Source organism: Salvelinus alpinus, chromosome 2 (assembly GCF_045679555.1).
Source record: "Salvelinus alpinus chromosome 2, SLU_Salpinus.1, whole genome shotgun sequence".
NCBI lineage: Eukaryota > Metazoa > Chordata > Actinopteri > Salmoniformes > Salmonidae > Salvelinus > Salvelinus alpinus.
The window spans coordinates 112,999,248-113,019,350 of NC_092087.1; the positions used below are offsets into that span (position 1 = coordinate 112,999,248).

Below are 20,103 nucleotides of genomic sequence, written 5' to 3' on the forward strand. Positions count from 1 at the left end.
CAGAGGTTCAGACTGAGCGTTACCCACTCCAGTCATCAGATATCGGTGTGCGATTATAAGGCAATGCTGTTAGTGTGACGTATAATCTAGTGGACGGAACGCAATGCTGTTAGTGTGACGTATAATCTAGTGGACGGAACGCTTCTTTCAGCAGCAGCAACAGTTATTCAGCCACCTCGGTAGCTTGCTCGACAAAATAGACGAACCAATAAAGCTCTGAAGACGCTTTAGTGTAGATTAGCCACTGTATTTTAAACCCTCGTCTGTCGTCTAGTTAGTTAGTTATCCTATTTAATTTCATATTTACGGTGTTGTTATTATTCAGCGGGCGGGCTGGTTAAGTTAGCATTAGCCTAGCTAGCTAACATCTCCGACCATGAGTTCACTAAATTACTCTCTTCCTGCTGAAGAAGAGACAGTCTGCTGGACGGAGAAAGAAGCTCTCATCAAAGAGGAGGAGGAAGAGAAGGATGTTACAATACAAAAACAAGTAGAGGGTGAGGCTGTTACCGTGAAAGAAGAAGAGAAAGACGTTACAGTGAAAGAAGAGGCGTTCAGAGTGAAAGAGGAGGAGAGTGTTACAGTAAAAGATGAGGAGGATTCAGTTTTTGAAGTGAAAGCGGAGGAGGGGGAGATTACGTTCTCATCGGAAGAAGAGGAGGAGGAAACTGGATATCTGGTCCCGATTTCCCAAACGCAATTTAAGGCATCCAGTGGTTCTAAAGATGAACTTAGCCATAAGATGGTTTTGAGAAACCGGGCCGTGATTACCACTGGTAAGTACTGTCTTAAATACAGAGGTACAAACTCTGCAGTTGTTGAACTGATGTTTGGTGTTAAAGGGGAAATCTGCAATTGCTACATCCATATTTTGACTTTTAAATTATTTATTTATAGCCATTGATTCTTGAAGAATATAACCCATGCCTCATGAACTTCGTTAAACTGTTGTACCCCATCAGAACCCCAAATAAGCTTTTTTTACTCCAATGTTTAGAAACAATGTAAATCAACAGCCTCAACATGGTTAAAACTATAATGTTGATTTCTTGGATGGTCAGTCCTTGCATCCATAGGTCTGTCTATGAATTTGAGAGTAGTTAAATGTCTCCAGGCCCAGCATCATCTTATTACCAAAACAGTGGTGGAAAGACTGGTAAACGGATGAGGGATGGGGCTGGAGAAATGTAACCACTCTCAAATTCATTGAGAAAGCTATTGTAGCAACCGTAACCCAAAACCTAGCGACCTCGTCAAGAAGTTCAGACATCTTGGCATAACAGTTATAAGGTGTTGGCTTGACAGTCGCTGGACCCAGGTTTGAGTTCAGCTCAGGGCGACCCCCTGAATTCACTACACTATGAATACAAGGACTGGCCATCCATGATGTCATAATGATAATTTAACCAGGTTTCTAGGCTATTATAGTATATTCTAGAATTCATCCATGACGTCATAATGATAGTTTAACCAGGTTTCTAGGATATATAGTATATTCTAGAATTGCCAGTGAAGATTTCCTGTGGAGGCAAATTATTAGAGCTGTTGATAAGTCATTGTATAATATTCAGCCAATTATTTTTTTCATGCCCTTACATTAAAGGCAAGACATACCTAGATGCAATTACATTAATGAATTGGTTTGAAACCTTTGTTTTAAACCCTTCTCAAAGTTGGTGCCTTGACGGATTTGTAAAAAATGGTTTGTCATGAAACACTATTTATTTATTTAAATGTAACCTTTATTTAACTAGGCATGTCAGTTAAGAACAAATTCTTATTTACAATGACTGCCTAACCCGGACGATGCTGGGCCAATTGTGTGCCGCCCTATGGGACTCCCAATCACGGCCTGTTATGATACAGCCTGGATTTGATCCAGGGTCTGTAGTGACGCCTCTAGCACTGAGATGCCGTACCTTAGACCACTGCGCTGCTCGTGTGTTTACATTACACTCGGTGTAATACATGTAATATATATAATATATATTAAATTATATATATTATATTATAACATGTAATACGCCTCAAGCACTGAGATGCAATGTCCGCTGCGCCACCTGGGAGCCCCAAAATCATGTTCCAGTGCTGTCCCCAACTAAAATACATCTTGGTCAACCAAGAGTCATCTGTTCTTTCTACCAATCGCCCCATGTGTTTTTACAAAATCAAATATACGTACTGAATTTGTCTGATGCTTTAAGCATTCAGATCAAATAATTAACTTCTTGGAACTACAGGGGGTGCTGTTTCGACTTAGCGAAAATTGGTCTCCAAATTAAACTGCCTAGTGCTCAATTCTTGCTCGTACAATATGCATATTATTACTACTATTGGATAGAAAACACTCTCTAGTTTCTAAAACCGTTTGAATTATGTCTGTGGGTGACCCAGAACTCCTTCTACATCAAAAATCCTGACATGACTTGCGAAGGTCTGAGAATTATGCTCTGATCTGGGTTCAGTTTTAAAGTCTGTGTATATCCTATGGCTGGAAATGAACTGCACCCGCCTTCCCCTGGATGTCAGTAACCAATGAGAAGTGGAATGGACTTTCTCCGTCACTCTCAGAGGTTATAAAGCCATGGCGCAAGACAAGATCTCAGGATGAAATTTTGGAACGCTCAGTTATCGACCAGAGATGTATCCGTCTGTAATTTAATTAAATATAGGTGTTAGAAACATCATAACGATGTTATTTGAAACCGATTTATATCAGTTTATGCGAGTATAGTGCTATTTTTCTGAATTTCCTTTGTATCTAGTTTGAGGATTTGGACATGTGTGTGCGACATAGCTACTGGTAGCAGCTAGTTCCAAAGGTGAAGAGGACGTTTTACAACAAAGCAACTATTTTTTTGAAGAAAGGACACATTGCCCAAGATACTGATGGAAGCTCGTCCAAAAGTAGGAACTATTTATGATGTTATTCCGTATTTATGTGGAAAAATGTAATAGTGTTTGCTCGCCACTTTTGCAGGCACTGGTCTGGCTGCAACGCACACTATATGTCTAGTAACGTTAATTTTAAAAATCTAACATAGCGATTGCATTAAGAACTAATTTATCTTTCGGTTGTTGTCCAACTTATATTTTTTAGTCAAGTTTATGAATAGTATTTTTATTAGAATAGGCGCTAATCCAATATGGCGCCGGCCAGAATGCATGAAATGTTTTGAAAGATTACATTGCAGAACCACGATATGTGCTGCTAAATATGCACATTTTCGAACAAAAGCTATATGCATTGCGTAATATGATGTTACAGGACTGTCATCTGAAGAATTCTGAGAAGGTTAGTGAAATTATATATATCCTTTGCTGGGTTGTTACGATCGCTAACTTTTACTGCTGGTAAATGCGGTTGTGATTCTGGCTATTGTGGTACGCTCATATGATGCTATATTGTGTTTTCGCTGTAAAACACTTCAAAAATCTGACATTGTCTGCATTCACAAGATCTGTGTCTTTCGATTGCTGCAGGCTGTGTATTTTTCAGAATTGTTTTATGATGAGTAATTATGTAATTGCCGTCGGTCTCTGTAATTATTCCGGCTCCTTCCAACGCTATTTCAGATTGCAGCTGCAATGGTAAACTGTGATTTATACCTGAAAAATGCACATTTTCTAAAAAAAACTATCCTATACCATAAATATGTTATCAGACTGTCATCTTATGAAGTTGTTTCTTGGTTAGTGGCTATATATATCTTTATTTAGTCGAATTAGTGATAGCTGCTGAAGGAGTAAAAAACTGATGGAGTAAAAATAGTGGGGACTTTTGCTAACGTGGTTAGCTAATAGATTTACATATTGTGTCTTCCCTGTAAAACATTTTAAAATTCTGAAATGATGGCTTGATTCACATCTGGTGTCTTGGACTTGTGATTTAATGATATTTAGATGCTAGTATTTACTTGTGACGCTATGCTAGCTATGCTATTCAGCTTTTTTTACTGGTGGGGGGTGCTCCCGGATCCGGGTTTAGTAGCCGTGAAAGGTTAAGACACACAAATTACTCTAAGTCATAACCAGAGGGAGCCGGTCGTCAACACGACCTGACCAGAGGGAGCCGGTCGTCAACACGACCTGACCAGAGGGAGCCGGTCGTCAACACGACTTGACCAGAGGGAGCCGGTCGTCAACACGACTTGACCAGAGGGAGCCGGTCGTCAACACGACCTGACCAGAGGGAGCCGGTCGTCAACACGACCTGACCAGAGGGAGCCGGTCGTCAACACGACCTGACCAGAGGGAGCCGGTCGTCAACACGACCTGACCAGAGGGAGCCGGTCGTCAACACGACCTGACCAGAGGGAGCCGGTCGTCAACACGACCTGACCAGAGGGAGCCGGTCGTCAACACGACCTGACCAGAGGGAGCCGGTCGTCAACACGACCTGACCAGAGGGAGCCGGTCGTCAACACGACCTGACCAGAGGGAGCCGGTCGTCAACACGACCTGACCAGAGGGAGCCCCCCCCCGCTGCTGAACTTCGTAAATTCTGCCGTTCTGCTCTTGAAATTTTCAGTAGTAGACTACACCATCAGTCTGCAACCTTTTCCAGTTGGAGTGCCAATTTATCTGACCATTTCTACCAATCTGCGTGCCAGTTATGATTTTCATATTCACATTTTACTGGAACAGTTTAATTTAATTTATAATAGTATCTCAAAATTATTATCTGTAATTAATCTACAATCTATCTAAATGAAAATTATACAAATCTAAATAACTTTTATTGCCATTGCGAACTATGTAAAAAAAAAATAGCCTACATAAAGCCAACAAATAAAAACATTGCATTCTGCAGGTAGAAAATATCCTGATAGAAATAAATATCCTAAAAATCACATTGGCTGCAAATGGCCTGTCTACTACAAACTTGAAATATTGTGTCAACTGGGTCAGGAAACTCGGATAGCAAGCTTGCAACATTGTATGAAGTATTCTAGGCCCTCAGTTTCCTGCTCCAGTGAGTTCTGGACAGACACGGCTGTCTATTTGTCTAATTTCGTCTATTTGTGCTAAGGATAAGAAGTAATCAGGTATTTTATGACATTTCCACTGGATCAGAGTGGATCACATTTTTCCCTTTTATGCCGAGTGGTTATCGAAATGGCGAGAGCTGGAAATATTTTACGAAAATACTTTGAGGAACTATTGTCATTCGCAATTGATTTTGATTAGACTTTGTTTACTTGCTGTTTGGATGTGAAGAAAAATTACTTTGAGAAGCTCCACCGCTCATTAGTGGTGCAGCGTTAAGACAATCAGAAATACTATCAGACATCCCCAAATGGGCACATTTATAGGCCTACATTTGTGTGCCGGCCAGGTAGACTAGTCCTACTTCTATATGTGTAATTAGGTAGACTAGTCCTACCTCTATATGTGTAACCAGGTAGACTAGTCCTACTACTATATGTGTAATCAGGTGTGCGTCCTTACTCAACATTGACAGGAGTGTTTCAAACAAAAGACAATTAATAAATTGACAACTGACGCATCTTGCGGGGTCAGGTCTGGGTGGTCTGCCAGGGGCCGTTTCATTTAGTATCCGTTTGGGTCGGCTGGTGAATGATTTCATTTCCCCATAGTATGTTGTTCCGAAGTTGACTGACTGAAAGGGAGTGTAACTTTGATTATAATTACACTTCCCTGAAGGAGGGAAACGAGGTACAACACCTGTTTGTCCCTGCCCTTTCCTGGGTTGGTGAAGAGCGGTATTAAATTTAAGGAATAAAATCCAAGCCTCACGCTCATCACCTGTGGAAGGCGGGGCTTCCAGCGAGGCGTGGATTTGATAGCATGTTGCACCTAGTTTCCCTCCTTCAGGGAACAGTAGTTATAGTCATAACGTTAAGCTTGTCATATGATGAACTTCAACTTAAATACTGGATCTTGCAGTGGGACAGTTTTTTGTATTCAGATCTCTGAAATGCTCTCTAACTACGTCACATTTAGTGTCTCCTTATGTTACGCTGGGAAAACAGTTTTCAATAATTTCAGAGTTTGCTAAATCCAATGGTTCTAACAGAAAGTCCCCTTAACTTTATTGACAACACCCAAATGGATACTGTCATTAACATGTTTTTTCAATAATTACACATAATACTTAATACTGTAGCTGTTTAGTTAGTCACATGTTTAACTATCATCAGCTGATCCAGGAAATCATTTTCTGAATGCCAGTCAAATGACAAACATCACGACATGCAACAACAACCAAAGTGCTTCTTCATTCATTACTCTGGTAAAGACAGTTATGCCGTGCTTGGATCCAACATCCCTAACAAATTGATGTTTATAATTAGAGGTCGACCGATTAATTAGGGCCGATTTCAAGTTTTCATAACAATCGGAAATCTATATTTTCGGACACCGATTTGGCCGTTTTTTTTTACACCTTTATTTAATCTTTATTTAACTAAGCAAGTTGGTTGAACACATTCTTATTTTCAATGACGGCCTAGGAATGGTGGGTTAACTGCCATGTTCAGGGGCAGAACGACAGATTTTCACCTTGTCCACTCGGGGGATCCAATCTTGCAACCTTACAGTTAACTAGTCCAACGCTATAACCACCTGCCTCTCGTTGCACTCCACAAGGAGACTGCCTGTTACGTGAATGCAGTAAGCCAAGGTAAGTTGCTAGCTAGCATTAAACTTATCTTATAAAAAACAATCAATCATTATCACTAGTTAACTACACATGGTTGATGATATTACTAGATATTATCTAGCGTGTCCTGCGTTGCATATAATCTGACTGAGCATACAAGTATCTAAGTATCTGACTGAGCGGTGGTAGGCAGCAGCAGGCGCGTAAACATTCATTCAAACAGCACTTCCGTGCGTTTTGCCAGCAGCTCTTCGTTGTGCGTCAAACATTGCGCTGTTTATGACTTCAAGCCTATCAACTCCCGAGATGAGGCTGGTGTAACCGATGTGAAATGGCTAGCTAGCTAGCGGGGTGCGCGCTAATAGCGTTCCAAACGTCACTCGCTCTGAGCCTTGGAGTGGTTGTTCCCCTTGCTCTGCATGGGTAACGCTGCTTCGATGGTGGCTGTTGTCGATGTGTTCCTGGTTCGAGCCCAGGGAGGAGCGAAGAGAGGGACGGAAGCTATACTCTTACACTGGCAATACTAAAGTGCCTACAAGAACATCCAATAGTCAAAGGTTAATGAAATACAAATGGTATAGAGAGAAATAGTCCTATTATTCCTATAATAACTACAACCTAAAACTTCTTACCTGGGAATATTGAAGACTCATGTTAAAAGGAACCACCAGCTTTCATTTAAGTTCTCATGTTCTGAGCAAGGAACTTAAACGTTAGCTTTCTTACATGGCACATATTGCACTTTTACTTTCTTCTCCAACACTTTGTTTTTGCAATATTTAAACCAAATTGAACATGTTTCATTATTTATTTGAGGCTAAATTGATTTTGATGTATTAAGTTAAAATAAGTGTTAATTCAGTATTGTTGTAATTGTCATTATTACAAATAAATAAAAACATTTTTTTTTTTAATCGGCCGATTAATCGTTATCGGCTTTTTTGGCCCTCCAATAATCGGTATCGGCGTTGAAAAATCATAATCGGTCGACCTCAAGCAGACAATGTGTTATTGTCTGCTTGATTTACTGTAGGCTCTCGTTAGTCTGTTTGAACACGGCGATACTTAGCTCATAATGTGTAGAGAACTGTTCATTGATGGATCGGCTATTGTACAACACACAGAGCTATTTTCCTTTATTCAGGACATTTAGAATGACAACACATTACAGAGTAGCCTAGTGGGATTATTCACAAAATTATCTGGTGATCAGGTTATGAGATGTCATGACAGACATTTTAGTTTCCATGTTTCACCTGAAATATTAAATGATTTATAGTCCTAGGTCTATGTTGTTGTTAGGTGAAGTTATGGGTCCTACAGTAGGTCTGTGTTATTGTTAGGTGAAGTTATGGGTCCTACAGTAGGTCTATGTTGTTGTTAGGTGAAGTTATGGGTCCTACAGTAGGTCTGTGTTATTGTCAGGTGAAGTTATGGGTCCTACAGTAGGTCTGTGTTATTGTCAGGTGAAGTTATGGGTCCTACAGTAGGTCTATGTTGTTTTAGGTGAAGTTATGGGTCCTACAGTAGGTCTATGTTATTGTTAGGTGAAGTTATGGGTCCTACAGTAGGTCTATGTTATTGTTAGGTGAAGTTATGGGTCCTACAGTAGGTCTATGTTGTTGTTAGGTGAAGTTATGGGTCCTACAGTAGGTCTATCTTGTTGTTAGGTGAAGTTATGGGTCCTACAGTAGGTCTATGTTATTGTTAGGTGAAGTTATGGGTCCTACAGTAGGTCTATGTTGTTGTTAGGTGAAGTTATGGGTCCTACAGTAGGTCTATCTTGTTGTTAGGTGAAGTTATGGGTCCTACAGTAGGTCTATTATTGTTAGGTGACGTTATGGGTCCTACAGTAGGTCTATGTTGTTGTTAGGTGAAGTTATGGGCCAATTTGTTAAACACTTAATGTACAAACCCTCAGTTTCAGGCTGATGGCAAAGCTAGCTATAGAGCATTTTACGACAATAACACAAACATATAGGAGATTCAAACGAGCTTTACAATTACAATGCATGTGCATCGCTGCCATTTTAGCACAGAACACAGAGGGGTCCTTTTTTGGAGACCAAAGGTCGTCTGGCACACTGCTTAGGTCTTGACTGTCTTAAGACAATTATAAAATAATTTAACAGACATCAATTGTTGTACAACTTCATGGGTACGCTCTGGGCATCACCTTTCACCTCAAATAAACAGTGGATTTCTACTGTTGTGGGCCTTAATAAACCGTCTGTCTGACTTTGTTGTTCACACAGGAGAGATACGGGACTATAGTGGATCCTCTGGGGAGCCTCAACAACAACATGATGCTGAAGAGGCAGAGAAGAGTCTCTCCACATCAGAACACCTCAAGAAACACCCGCAGAGACCCACAGGGAAGAAATCTCACCGCTGCTCTGACTGTGGGAAGAGATTAAACTCCTCAGTAAAACTTAAAATACATCAAAGAATTCACACAAGAGAGAAACCATATAGCTGTGCTCAATGTGGGAAGAGTTTTGTTAAATCTAGCCAGCTGACTTCACACCAGAGAACACACACAGGAGAGAAACCTTATAGCTGTGGTCAATGTGGGAAGAGTTTTAGTCAATCTGGAGATCTGACAGTGCACCAGAGAATACACACAGGAGAGAAACCTTATAGCTGTGGTCAATGTGGGAAGAGTTTTAGTCAATCTGGAGATCTGACAGTGCACCAGAGAATACACACAGGAGAGAAACCGTTTAGCTGTGATCAATGTGGGAAGAGTTTTTCTTCTTCTAGCCATCTAAATATACACCAGAGAACACACACAGGAGAGAAACCGCTTAGCTGTGGTCAATGTGGGAAGCGTTTTAGTCAATCTGGAGATCTGACAGTGCACCAGAGAATACACACAGGAGAGAAACCGTTTAGCTGTGATCAATGTGGGAAGAGTTTTGTTCGATCTGGCTATCTGACAGTGCACCAGAGACTACACACAGGAGAGAAACCTTATAGCTGTAATCAATGTGGGAAGAGTTTTAGTCAATCTAGCTCTCTGACAGTGCACCAGAGAATACACACAGGAGAGAAACCTTTTAGCTGTGATCAATGTGGGAAGAGTTTTTCTACTTCTGGCTATCTAAATATACACCATAGAACACACACAGGAGAGAAACCTCTTAGCTGTGGTCAATGTGGGAAGAGTTTTAGTCAATCTAGCTCTCTGACAGTGCACCAGAGAACACACACAGGAGAGAAACCGTTTAGCTGTGATCAATGTGGGAAGAGTTTTTCTACTTCTAGCTATCTAACTATACACCATAGAACACACACAGGAGAGAAACCTTATAGCTGTGATCAATGTGGGAAGAGTTTTTCTACTTCTACCTATCTAAATATACACCATAGAACACACACAGGAGAGAATCTGTTTAGCTGTGATCAATGTGGGAAGAGTTTTTCTACTTCTCGCTATCTAACTAGACACCAGAGAACACACACAGGAGAGAAACCTTATAGCTGTAAGTCTTAGCTGACTGTCTTCTACAGGTTGTCCTCTAACCAGTGAGCTAAAATATATCTCCCATTTCCATGTTTTTTTGTTTGTTGTTAGTTTCAACAGCACGTACAACCGGATTTCCCCCCTAATCGATATCGGTGATTTATTGCTACTTGTCAAAACAACAGTGTTTTTGGTGCTTGTGAAGTTTATAAGGAGCTTGTTTTAAAAAAAGACAATTATTGTGGCAGATGTTTGTGTATATACCACATGTTAGGTTTTCAATTTATCCCAAACTGTTTCTGCATATTGGTTATTGATTTGGACACGTTAAAACTGTGTTTTGACAGTGGGCTATCCCACCTAGCAAAATGTAATTGAAAAGCCATTGAAAATAATACTATGCAATCAAATATTTCATATTTACATTTCATGTAACATTTAGTAATGAAAATTATTCATGCAACCAACTGACAGTTTTTTGGTACAATTATATTGACATTGTTGCCCTGTTTTTAGAATATCAGGGTTCATTCTCACATGTGCCAACCCAAATGTACTAGAGCATGACATTGGGGACTGGGCCCAGATCCAACAACATGCCTATTGAGTGAACCCTGAAAAGAGAGAGAAGCTCCACAGTGAGGTGGAAAGTTACTACAGATATTGCAAGAGTTTCCTCTTGAAATCAGACATGTCTGTGGTGAGAACAACCTGGTTGCTGATTGTCTCAAGAATGGGCAGTCAAAATGTTTTGTGTTTTGCGTTTAGCCAGTGCGTTGCCATGGATCACAGTTTATTTTTACTGCACGTTTTTCCGTATTGGAGATGAGTTTTGTTTGGGCTCGTTCCAAGGGGACGAGAGTTCTAGAAGCGAGTGAGTTTTAGGAAGACGAGAGTTCTAGAAGCTATAGAAAGAAAAATCTTTGTGGGAATAATAAAAAATAAATATTGTTTTTAATTGTTGTTTGACAGTAGACAGACACCATGTTTATATTGGTGACGGTGAAGCATTGTAGTTGATTATAATGTGAAATGGAAGTTGTTTTCTGTTGTTGGTGAGCAAACTCTTAAGGTGTTAGTTAGTCTTTGGTTTTTCCATTTATGTTTTGAGGTTGGACTTTAGCACGTATAGCTCGTTAGCACGTAGGACGCACTGATTGGTGTCACCTCGTTTGTCAGTATGTGTTACACCTGTGCTGGCTTGTCCATCTCGTTAGTGGGAAGGTGTTTCACCTGAGCTGGTCCAGGTTCTATTTAAGAGTGTCTGGCCCAGTGCTCCAGTTGTCTTGATAGATGTGGAGAGTCAACACCTTTAGTTGCTCCACCTTTTTGGTTTGCTTCCTGTCTTTACGTTTGGTGTGGGTTTGTCTTTTGTTTGCCTCTTCTTGGGCAGATTTAGTGGCTCTCGTGGTGGGTGTCTTTTAGGTCCCAGTTGTTGTTACTAGTCAACTTTCAGTCGACACCCCCATAGTGTCTTTGAGAACCCCTCCTAAAAAACAAGCTTATATTTTGGGTTGGATATTGCATCCAATTAGTGTTTTAATCAATGGCATTTCCTTAGAATGCTCATTGGTCTTTCAGTTGTTAATCTTCTGTTTTTTTATGCTGTTATTTTTGTGTACTAAATATTTCTGTTTATTTTCATTGTTTTCTCCTGTGAAGCCATTGTGTTGCTTCCATGTCTGAAATGTGCTGTATAAATAAAGCTTGATTTGATTTCAACAAATGAACCCAATGACTGATCAATCAACAGACCCTCGGTCTTAGTATGAAAAACAGTATCAATCCCACTTTTCAAGCCTGCTGAAGGCGTGGTGGAGTGTTAAACACCACCCCCGGCTCTACCAGGGGCTTGAGGTGGTCTCCCACAGCTCTGCTGGTGGAGTGGTAAACACCACCCCCGGCTCTACCAGGGGCTTGAGGTGGTCTCCCACAGCTCTGCTGGTGGAGTGGTAAACACCACCCCCGGCTCTACCAGGGGCTTGAGGTGGTCTCCCACAGCTCTGCTGGTGGAGTGGTAAACACCACCCCCGGCTCTACCAGGGGCTTGAGGTGGTCTCCCACAGCTCTGCTGGTGGAGTGGTAAACACCACCCCCGGCTCTACCAGGGGCTTGAGGTGGTCTCCCACAGCTCTGCTGGTGGAGTGGTAAACACCACCCCCGGCTCTACCATTCGCAGAGTACGACCCTGCCTCACGCAGGAAGCGGCGCAGGTCCTAATCCAGGCACTTGTCATCTCCTGTCTGGATTACTGCAACTCGCTGTTGGCTGGGCTCCCTGCCTGTGCCATTAAACCCCTACAACTCATCCAGAACGCCGCAGCCCGTCTGGTGTTCAACTTTCCCAAGTTCTCTCACGTCACCCCGCTCCTCCGCTCTCTCCACTGGCTTCCAGTTGAAGCTCGCATCCGCTACAAGACCATGGTGCTTGCCTACGGAGCTGTGAGGGGAACGGCACCTCCGTACCTTCAGGCTCTGATCAGGCCCTACACCCAAACAAGGGCACTGCGTTCATCCACCTCTGGCCTGCTCGCCTCCCTACCTCTGAGGAAGTACAGTTCCCGCTCAGCCCACTCAAAACTGTTCGCTGCTCTGGCACCCCAATGGTGGAACAAACTCCCTCACGACGCCAGGTCAGCGGAGTCAATCACCACCTTCCGGAGACACCTGAAACCCCACCTCTTTAAGGAATACCTAGGATAGGATAAAGTAATCCTTCTAACCCCCCCCTCCTTAAAAGAGTTAGATGCACTATTGTAAAGTGGTTGTTCCACTGGATATCATAAGGTGAATGCACCAATTTGTAAGTCGCTCTGGATAAGAGCGTCTGCTAAATGACTTAAATGTAAATGTAAATGTAAATGTACCAGGGGCTTGAGGTGGTCTCCCACAGCTCTGCTTATGTCATGTTCTGTGGCCTTGCCGTTCCATTTCTTGACTGCCCCTGCAACACAGAAATAAACACTTTTAGTCATATTATATAAAACATTAAAAGTAATGGATATGGAGCATCTATGGCCTCAGTTACACCTGGCACCTAAATGTGACTTCTGTCATCTGATCACTCCAAGCTGAATTAGGTTCAGATCTACCAGGCTGGGCCTTTGACAGTCTGGACGCAGTCAGGTCACCACATATAAATAAGCAATGTAAAGAGATGGGGTGAATGAGTGGGGAAAAGTACATTCTATACAAATGACCTTCATAATAACAATCAACGAATGTGTGTGCCTGAGGGGAAATTAACTCTCCTACTGACAAAATGGGTGAGAAATTACACCAAAACCAGCGGACAATTTGCACTGCTGCTGAGAAACATCTCCACAGCATGATGTTGCCATGACCACCGCTTCACCGGGATGGTACCGACTTTCTCCAGACATGACACATGACATTCAGGCCAAAGAGTTGGTTTAATCAGACCAGAGAATCTTGTTTCTCATGGTTAGAGTCCTTTAGGTGCCTTTTGGCAAACTCCCAAGCGGGCTGTCATGTGCCTTTTACTGAGGAGTAGCTTCCGTCTGGTCTCTACCATAAAGGCCTGATTTGTTGGAGTGCTGCAGAGATGATTGTCCTTCTGGAAGGTTCTCCCATCTCCACAGAGGAACTCTGGAGCTCTGTCAGAGTGACCATCGAGTTTTTGGTCACCTCCTTGACCAAGGCCCTTCTCCCCCGATTTCTCCGTTTGGCCGGGCGGCCAGCTCTAGGAAGAGTAATGGTGGTTCCTAACTTATTCCAGTTAAGAATGAGGGCGGACACTGTGTTCTTGGGGACCTTCAATGCTGCATACATTTTTTGGTACCTTTTTTCCAGATCTGTGCCTCAACACATTCTTGTCTCAGAGCTCTACGGACAATTCCTTTGACCTCATGGCTTGGTTTTTGCTCTGACGTGTCGTGGCAGAATCAGATTTAGCTAGGTAACATAGATAGATAAGATGTTATTTTCATCATATGCTTGTGAGATACTTGTCATTAGAATCTTCTGAGCTAGGGATTGGTAACTTGGGGCCAGAGAGGGGAGAAGTCAGGCTTGTCTTCATAAGTCAATGTATATGTTAAACCATGTGGTGCTAAGTAGAATATCAGAAGGGGAGGAGGACAGTTGTTTTCTTATGGGAACGTGTCTGTAACTATTCCTAAACCATGTGACGGGATGGAGTTATTAATTGGGGAACCAGTTAGTTATCTCATACAATGTCTGTACGCCAGTCACTCCCTACTTTTCTCATAGGGGGAAGGAGTTTGGCAGTGTTTGGAACCAATTGTATTTCACCTCTGAGGTTGCCCTTATCTTGACCTAGTATTTGACCGAAGAGGCTCACTGTCTGATTTTGAGTTTGTCCAGGTTTGGGAATATCTAGAAATGACAATTGATATATGCCATTGGATGAGGTAATGTTTTGGTAGACAGTGAAGTATCAAGCATGAGATTTAAACCTTGTCTTGGGAGATCAAACTGAACAATGATTTATAGCTGATGCTGTCTAGCGATAGGATACTCCTCTTTCGGGTAAAGGATTCTTTGTAAGTTGAGAGGGGTGTATCTTGGCTATAAAGGAAACTAAGAATTGTTTTGTAAGCACTCTCAGAGAATTCATTTATAGACACTGAATTGATCTGAGAGTCAAAAAAGGGCTTTGGTGAAGCTTGTATATATATTAAAGATGGAATATATAATTTAACTCTGACTTGTGTGTGGTTGGCTCTCTCTCTTTATTGAGTAATACAGGAAATTACCACGACACATGCACTGTAAACTGTGGGACTTTATATAGACAGGTGTGTGCCTCTCCAAATCATGTCTAATCAATTGAATTTACCACAAGTGGACTCCAATCAAGCTGGAGAAACATCTCAAGGATGATCAATGGAATCAGGATGCATCTGAGCTCAATTTCGAGTCTCATAGCAAAGGGTCTTAATACTTAAGTAAATACAATTGCAAAAATGTTTACAAACCTGTTTTTGGTTTGTCATTATGTGGTATTGTGATGTCATTATGGGGTATTGTGTGTAGATTGATGAGGGGAAAAATATTCCATTTTAGAATAAGGCTGTAATGTAACTGAATGTGGAAAGGGTGAAGGGGTCTGAATACTTAACGAAAGCACTGTATACAGCTGGCAGAGTTTTCTACCATTAGCAGTTTTGTACACAGTCACGTGATACGTGGTATAGAAAAGTCCAATCTTAGGAGAGTACATGGGAGGCACTATACTGTGTGTCTGCAGGTGTCTATCTGGTCAAAACCACTGATACAGGTGCCCCTCCACCATCTGGCGGGATGAATCATGTCTACAGAGAAACCTAGATTCAAATACTTAGATTTGTGTGTATTGGGTTGTGAAATTGTTAGATATTACTTGTTAGATATTACTGCACTGTCGGAGCTAGAACCACAAGCATTTCACTACACCCACAATAACATCTGCTAAACACGTGTATGTGACCAATAAAATGTGATTTGATTTCGATTTTCAATAAACGTCCTATTTATCAAAGGTGCTTTTGGCTGGGGTCAAAATGACTCCAAAGGATTTGAATTTGTTAAAAGTCCATATTGATACAGAAACACTAAACCATGATTTAGATTTAATAAGAACAAGTTGATTGACAAAGTCATGAAAAATTGGAGGAATTGAATAACCCACATTTTGGCTATGATCAAAGATATGCCTCTGGGGTCAAAATGATCCATGTCAGAAGTATGGTTCAATGCAAATATGTAGTGGGTGTAAAGCTTGTTTTAAATTCTCACTCATTAAAAACGAATCAATCAACACATGCTTCTCTTTGAACGACTTAATATAATATAAAACTTTTATGAAATAAATGAAAAATAAACTTTTGGTTCATCAACTGCGTTGCCCACTCCAGTCAGCAGATGGCGATGTGCGTCTTTTAGGTTCAGGCGATGCTGCCAGTCTGACGTATAATCTAGTGGACGGGACGCTCCTTCAACAACAACAGCTAGTCAGACACCTCGGTAGCTTTCTAGCAAACATAGCTACAACATTCACTCTCTTTACACTGTTTTGGTGTATATTAGTCGCTGTGTATTAAACACACTTCTGTCGTATGTACTTGTTGGCCCATTTAATTATATATTTACGTTGTTTGTCAGTTAGCTGGTTTGCTAAGTTAGCTTAGAACTAGGCTAGTCGCTAATGCTAGCTAGCTAACATCTCCGACCATGAGTTCACTAAGCTACTCTCCTCCTGCTAAAGAAGGGGGGGGTCTGCTGGACGGAGAAAGAAGCTCTCGTGAAAGAGGAGGAGGAAGAGAAGGCTGTTTCAATACAAAAACAAGTAGAGGGTGAGGCTGTTACCGTGAAAGAAGAAGAGAAAGACGTTTCAGTGAAAGAAGAGGAAGATGCGTTCAGAGTGAAAGAGGAGGAAGATGTTACAGTAAAAGAAGAGGAGGATGAGAAAGAGGAGGATGCAGTTTTTGGAGTGAAAGAAGAGGAGGGGGAGATGACTGTCACATTGGAGGAAGAAGAGGAGGTTGGAGATCTGTTTAACACCAGTAAGTACCGTCTCTGCAGTCGTTGAACCAATATGCAGTAAAGGGGTTCTACACTTTAATGTTGTTCTGTAGGAATGGCTGAAGCTACACTGTAACGTGTAGAACATCAAGAGTGGACCATCAACAAAACGTTAACAATTGATCAAATGCATCCAATGACAATGCCTGAAATACTGTAGTCCTCAATATCTCCTATTAGATTAGCCCAATATGTAGTCTTAAAGGGGCAATCAGCAGTTGTTACATCCATTTTGGGACTTATACATTAATGATATGTACCCATTGTTTCTTGAAGAAATCACTTATAAATGCCTCATGAGCTTAGTTCATCTGTCGTACCCCATCAGAACCCAAAATATGAGCTTTTTTTACTCCAATGTTTGTCAGTAAATATAAACAAACACTGTATATCCTCAAAACATGGTTAAAATTATAATGTTGATATCATGGATGGTTGCATTTCTCCATCCCCATCCCTCAGCTTTTTACCGAAACGGGCAGGGAGTACGCTTTGTTATTGTTTCTACTGCTGATTGCTGCCCCCGTTACTCCTCAAGGTCCAAGGACTGTATGTTATTTTCAGAGGTAGACTGGCTCTGGCAGCTAAAATAGTCAAATATTCCATCTAAATGTGAATCGATTCTCAACGGGCAGGGAGTACGCTTTGTTATTGTTTCTACTGCTGATTCTCTGCCCCCGTTACTCCTCAAAATAATTTCACATAATACTTTCATATCACATAACAATTATTTCACACAATACTTTCATATCACATCAAAATTATTTAAAATACTTTAACATCAAAATAATTTCACACAATACTTTCATATCACATCTAAATATGTAACCAGTCTGTATAGATAGATAGCTAAGTGAATTAAATATCATCAGCTGTCTAACTTCATATTAGCTAGCTAACTATCTTGATGTATTTATCACTGTAAAAAACAAACTCCAAATGCATTTGTAGGTAGCTAGCTAACAGCCATGGAGGGTGAAAGGATAGCAGCACCAACTGTCAATGAGAGAGGAGGCTATTCTGGATATGGCAGGTACTTTTGTGTAGTTCCTGTCGCTAGAAGTGAGGACGGAGATAATAGTAACATAATATTCAGTGTGGTGTAATTTGACTATAATGAAGTGTGTTTCTTGTGAGGTTTTCTGTCCTCAGATAAAGAGCGCTATGAAAGCCAGTCTACATATGAAGAGGTCCCAATGAAGAGCAGTGGTTCTCAGTCCTGGGGACTCAGAGGCACATTGTTGTTTTTGCCTCAGCACTGCACAGCTGATTCAAATGATCAACTAATCATCAAGCTTCAAGTGGTATTTATGTATTCATTTGTGATGCCATCCTTGATATGATCCTGTTATTGTCACATGCTACACATGTGCATATGTGTGCCCATGCATCTATCAATTCAATGTTATCATGTTTTGTTATCAGGGATATTATACTTTAGTAATCCACAATTACCTGTTGACGTAAAAGTCTAATAATTACATTGTCTTCCATATTCCTACAGATACCTTGTAACTGGAGATTCCTTCAAAACGATTGCCTACAGTTGCCGTGTAGGGCACTGCAAGGTTGGGTGACCAGGGTCATCTGGGACTGCCTCCTGGAGGAATTCAGATGTGTGAAGGCTACCTGTGTCCTGCGTAACTTCATGAGGATGGACACGAGGACCAGGAGGGGATCTGCAGCTCGCCGCCGTGTCCCAGAGGAGGAGTCTGCTGCTCTGCAGGATGTTTCAAGGATGGGGTCCAACAACGCAGCAAGAGGCAATCCATGTGCAGGAGATCTTCACCTCCTACTTCTTCAAAGAGGGTGCTGTTCCCTGGCAACACCATAGACTACACTATGCACAACCAAAGGCTATTTTAAGAGGGTGCTGTTCCCCGGCAACACCATATACTACACTATGCTCAACCAAAGGCTCTTTTAAGAGGGTGCTGTTCCCTGGCAACACCATAGACTACACTATGCTCAACCAAAGGCTCTTTTAAGAGCCATCCACATTACAATAAGAGTATTCTTCCATTTACTTAGCTATGTCAACTACAGTTATTCAATTCATAGTTTCTCTCCCTTTGATTTCTACTTCTCAGGTGAGGGTGCTGTTTAGGTAAGGGTGTGATGTCTGTGAAAAAACAAAACAGGCAAATTTTAAATCACTAATATTGAAAAAATGTAGAACAATTAGACATCCTATAACCCACACCTACACAATCATGTATCAATCTGATTGATGGATTGTGTTGTGCAGTAAGCAGGCTCAGGTGTATAACTGTGGCTCCTTCCACCTTCAAAGAATAGGCAAGAGGGCCAACCATGGAGAATAGTAAGACACTTCATTATTTCTATAACTACGCTATATTGTTTGTCCTTGTGGGTCCGTTCATGTTTTTCAGCATAAAGTACTCTGCAGCCACTTAGTGTGGTGTGGACAACAGGTGAGGCCACACACAGATTCCTGTTGAACACTGTGGCTTTAACTACCTTATTTTCTCAATAAGTCTCTCTCCTTCACTTCATCCCTCTCTCCCCTCTCCCCTCCCTAAATTCTCTAGGTTATATCAGCTGTGTCGGTGAACCCCTCCTGCATCTGAACTGGCTACATAGAGGGCACAGCATGATCAGAGGTGAGAGGTCACTTGGTCAGGTCAACAGGAAGTATTATTAAAGAGATGCTTTACATTGAAATACAGATAGATGCAGTAGTCCCAGAGTTAATGATCCCAGGTCAGTTTATATTATACAGGAAGTATTATTAAAGAGATGCTTTACATTGAAATACAGAGAGATGCAGTAGTCCCAGAGTTGATGATCCCAGGTCAGTTTATATTATACAGGAAGTATTATTAAAGAGATGCTTTACATTGAAACACAGACAGAGATGCAGTAGTCCCAGAGTTAATGATCCCAGGTCAGTTTATATTATACAGGAATTATTATTAAAGAGATGCTTTACATTGAAACACAGACAGAGATGCAGTAGTCCCAGAGTTAATGATCCCAGGTCAGTTTATATTATACAGGAAGTATTATTAAAGAGATGCTTTACATTGAAATACAGACAGATGCAGTAGTCCCAGAGTTAATGATCCCAGGTCAGTTTATATTATACAGGAAGTATTATTAAAGAGATGTTTTACATTGAAATACATATAGATGCAGTAGTCCCAGAGTTAATGATCCCAGGTCAGTTTTGCATTTCACCTCCTGATTGATGACTAACAATGTGAGAATAAAAAATAAATACACAAGGTTTAAACATGCTCTCTCTCTCCATCTGTCTCTCGTCTGCAGAGATGTTTTGATGTGAGAGGATGCCAACCCCCAGTCCCACCATCGCCACCTCACCTGCTTTTAAGATAACCTTTGGGCCGACGAGAGACACTGTTATGTAATTGTGATGAACTGAGAGAATATTTAGGTAGCACTGTGATTCATTAATCATGTGCTGCCTTCCCTGCTCCTATGTG

General features: G+C 41.3%; 3 protein-coding genes across 6 annotated transcripts in view; 2 read left to right on the forward strand and 1 right to left on the reverse strand.

Moving 5' to 3' along the window:
• The window catches only part of LOC139549612 (zinc finger protein 664-like), a 438,201-nt gene that overhangs the window by 223,950 nt on the left and 194,148 nt on the right, over nucleotides 1–20,103 (forward strand). The window lies entirely within an intron of this gene.
• The window catches only part of LOC139549671 (uncharacterized), a 520,909-nt gene that overhangs the window by 200,666 nt on the left and 300,140 nt on the right, over nucleotides 1–20,103 (reverse strand). The window lies entirely within an intron of this gene.
• On the forward strand, nucleotides 88–11,821 carry LOC139548238 (zinc finger protein ZFP2-like). The gene is made up of 2 exons (XM_071357782.1): nucleotides 88–776; nucleotides 8,881–11,821. The coding sequence occupies exons 1-2, from the start codon at nucleotides 377–379 to the stop codon at nucleotides 10,119–10,121; spliced, it is 1,641 nt and encodes a 546-aa protein (XP_071213883.1). The 5' UTR covers nucleotides 88–376; the 3' UTR covers nucleotides 10,122–11,821.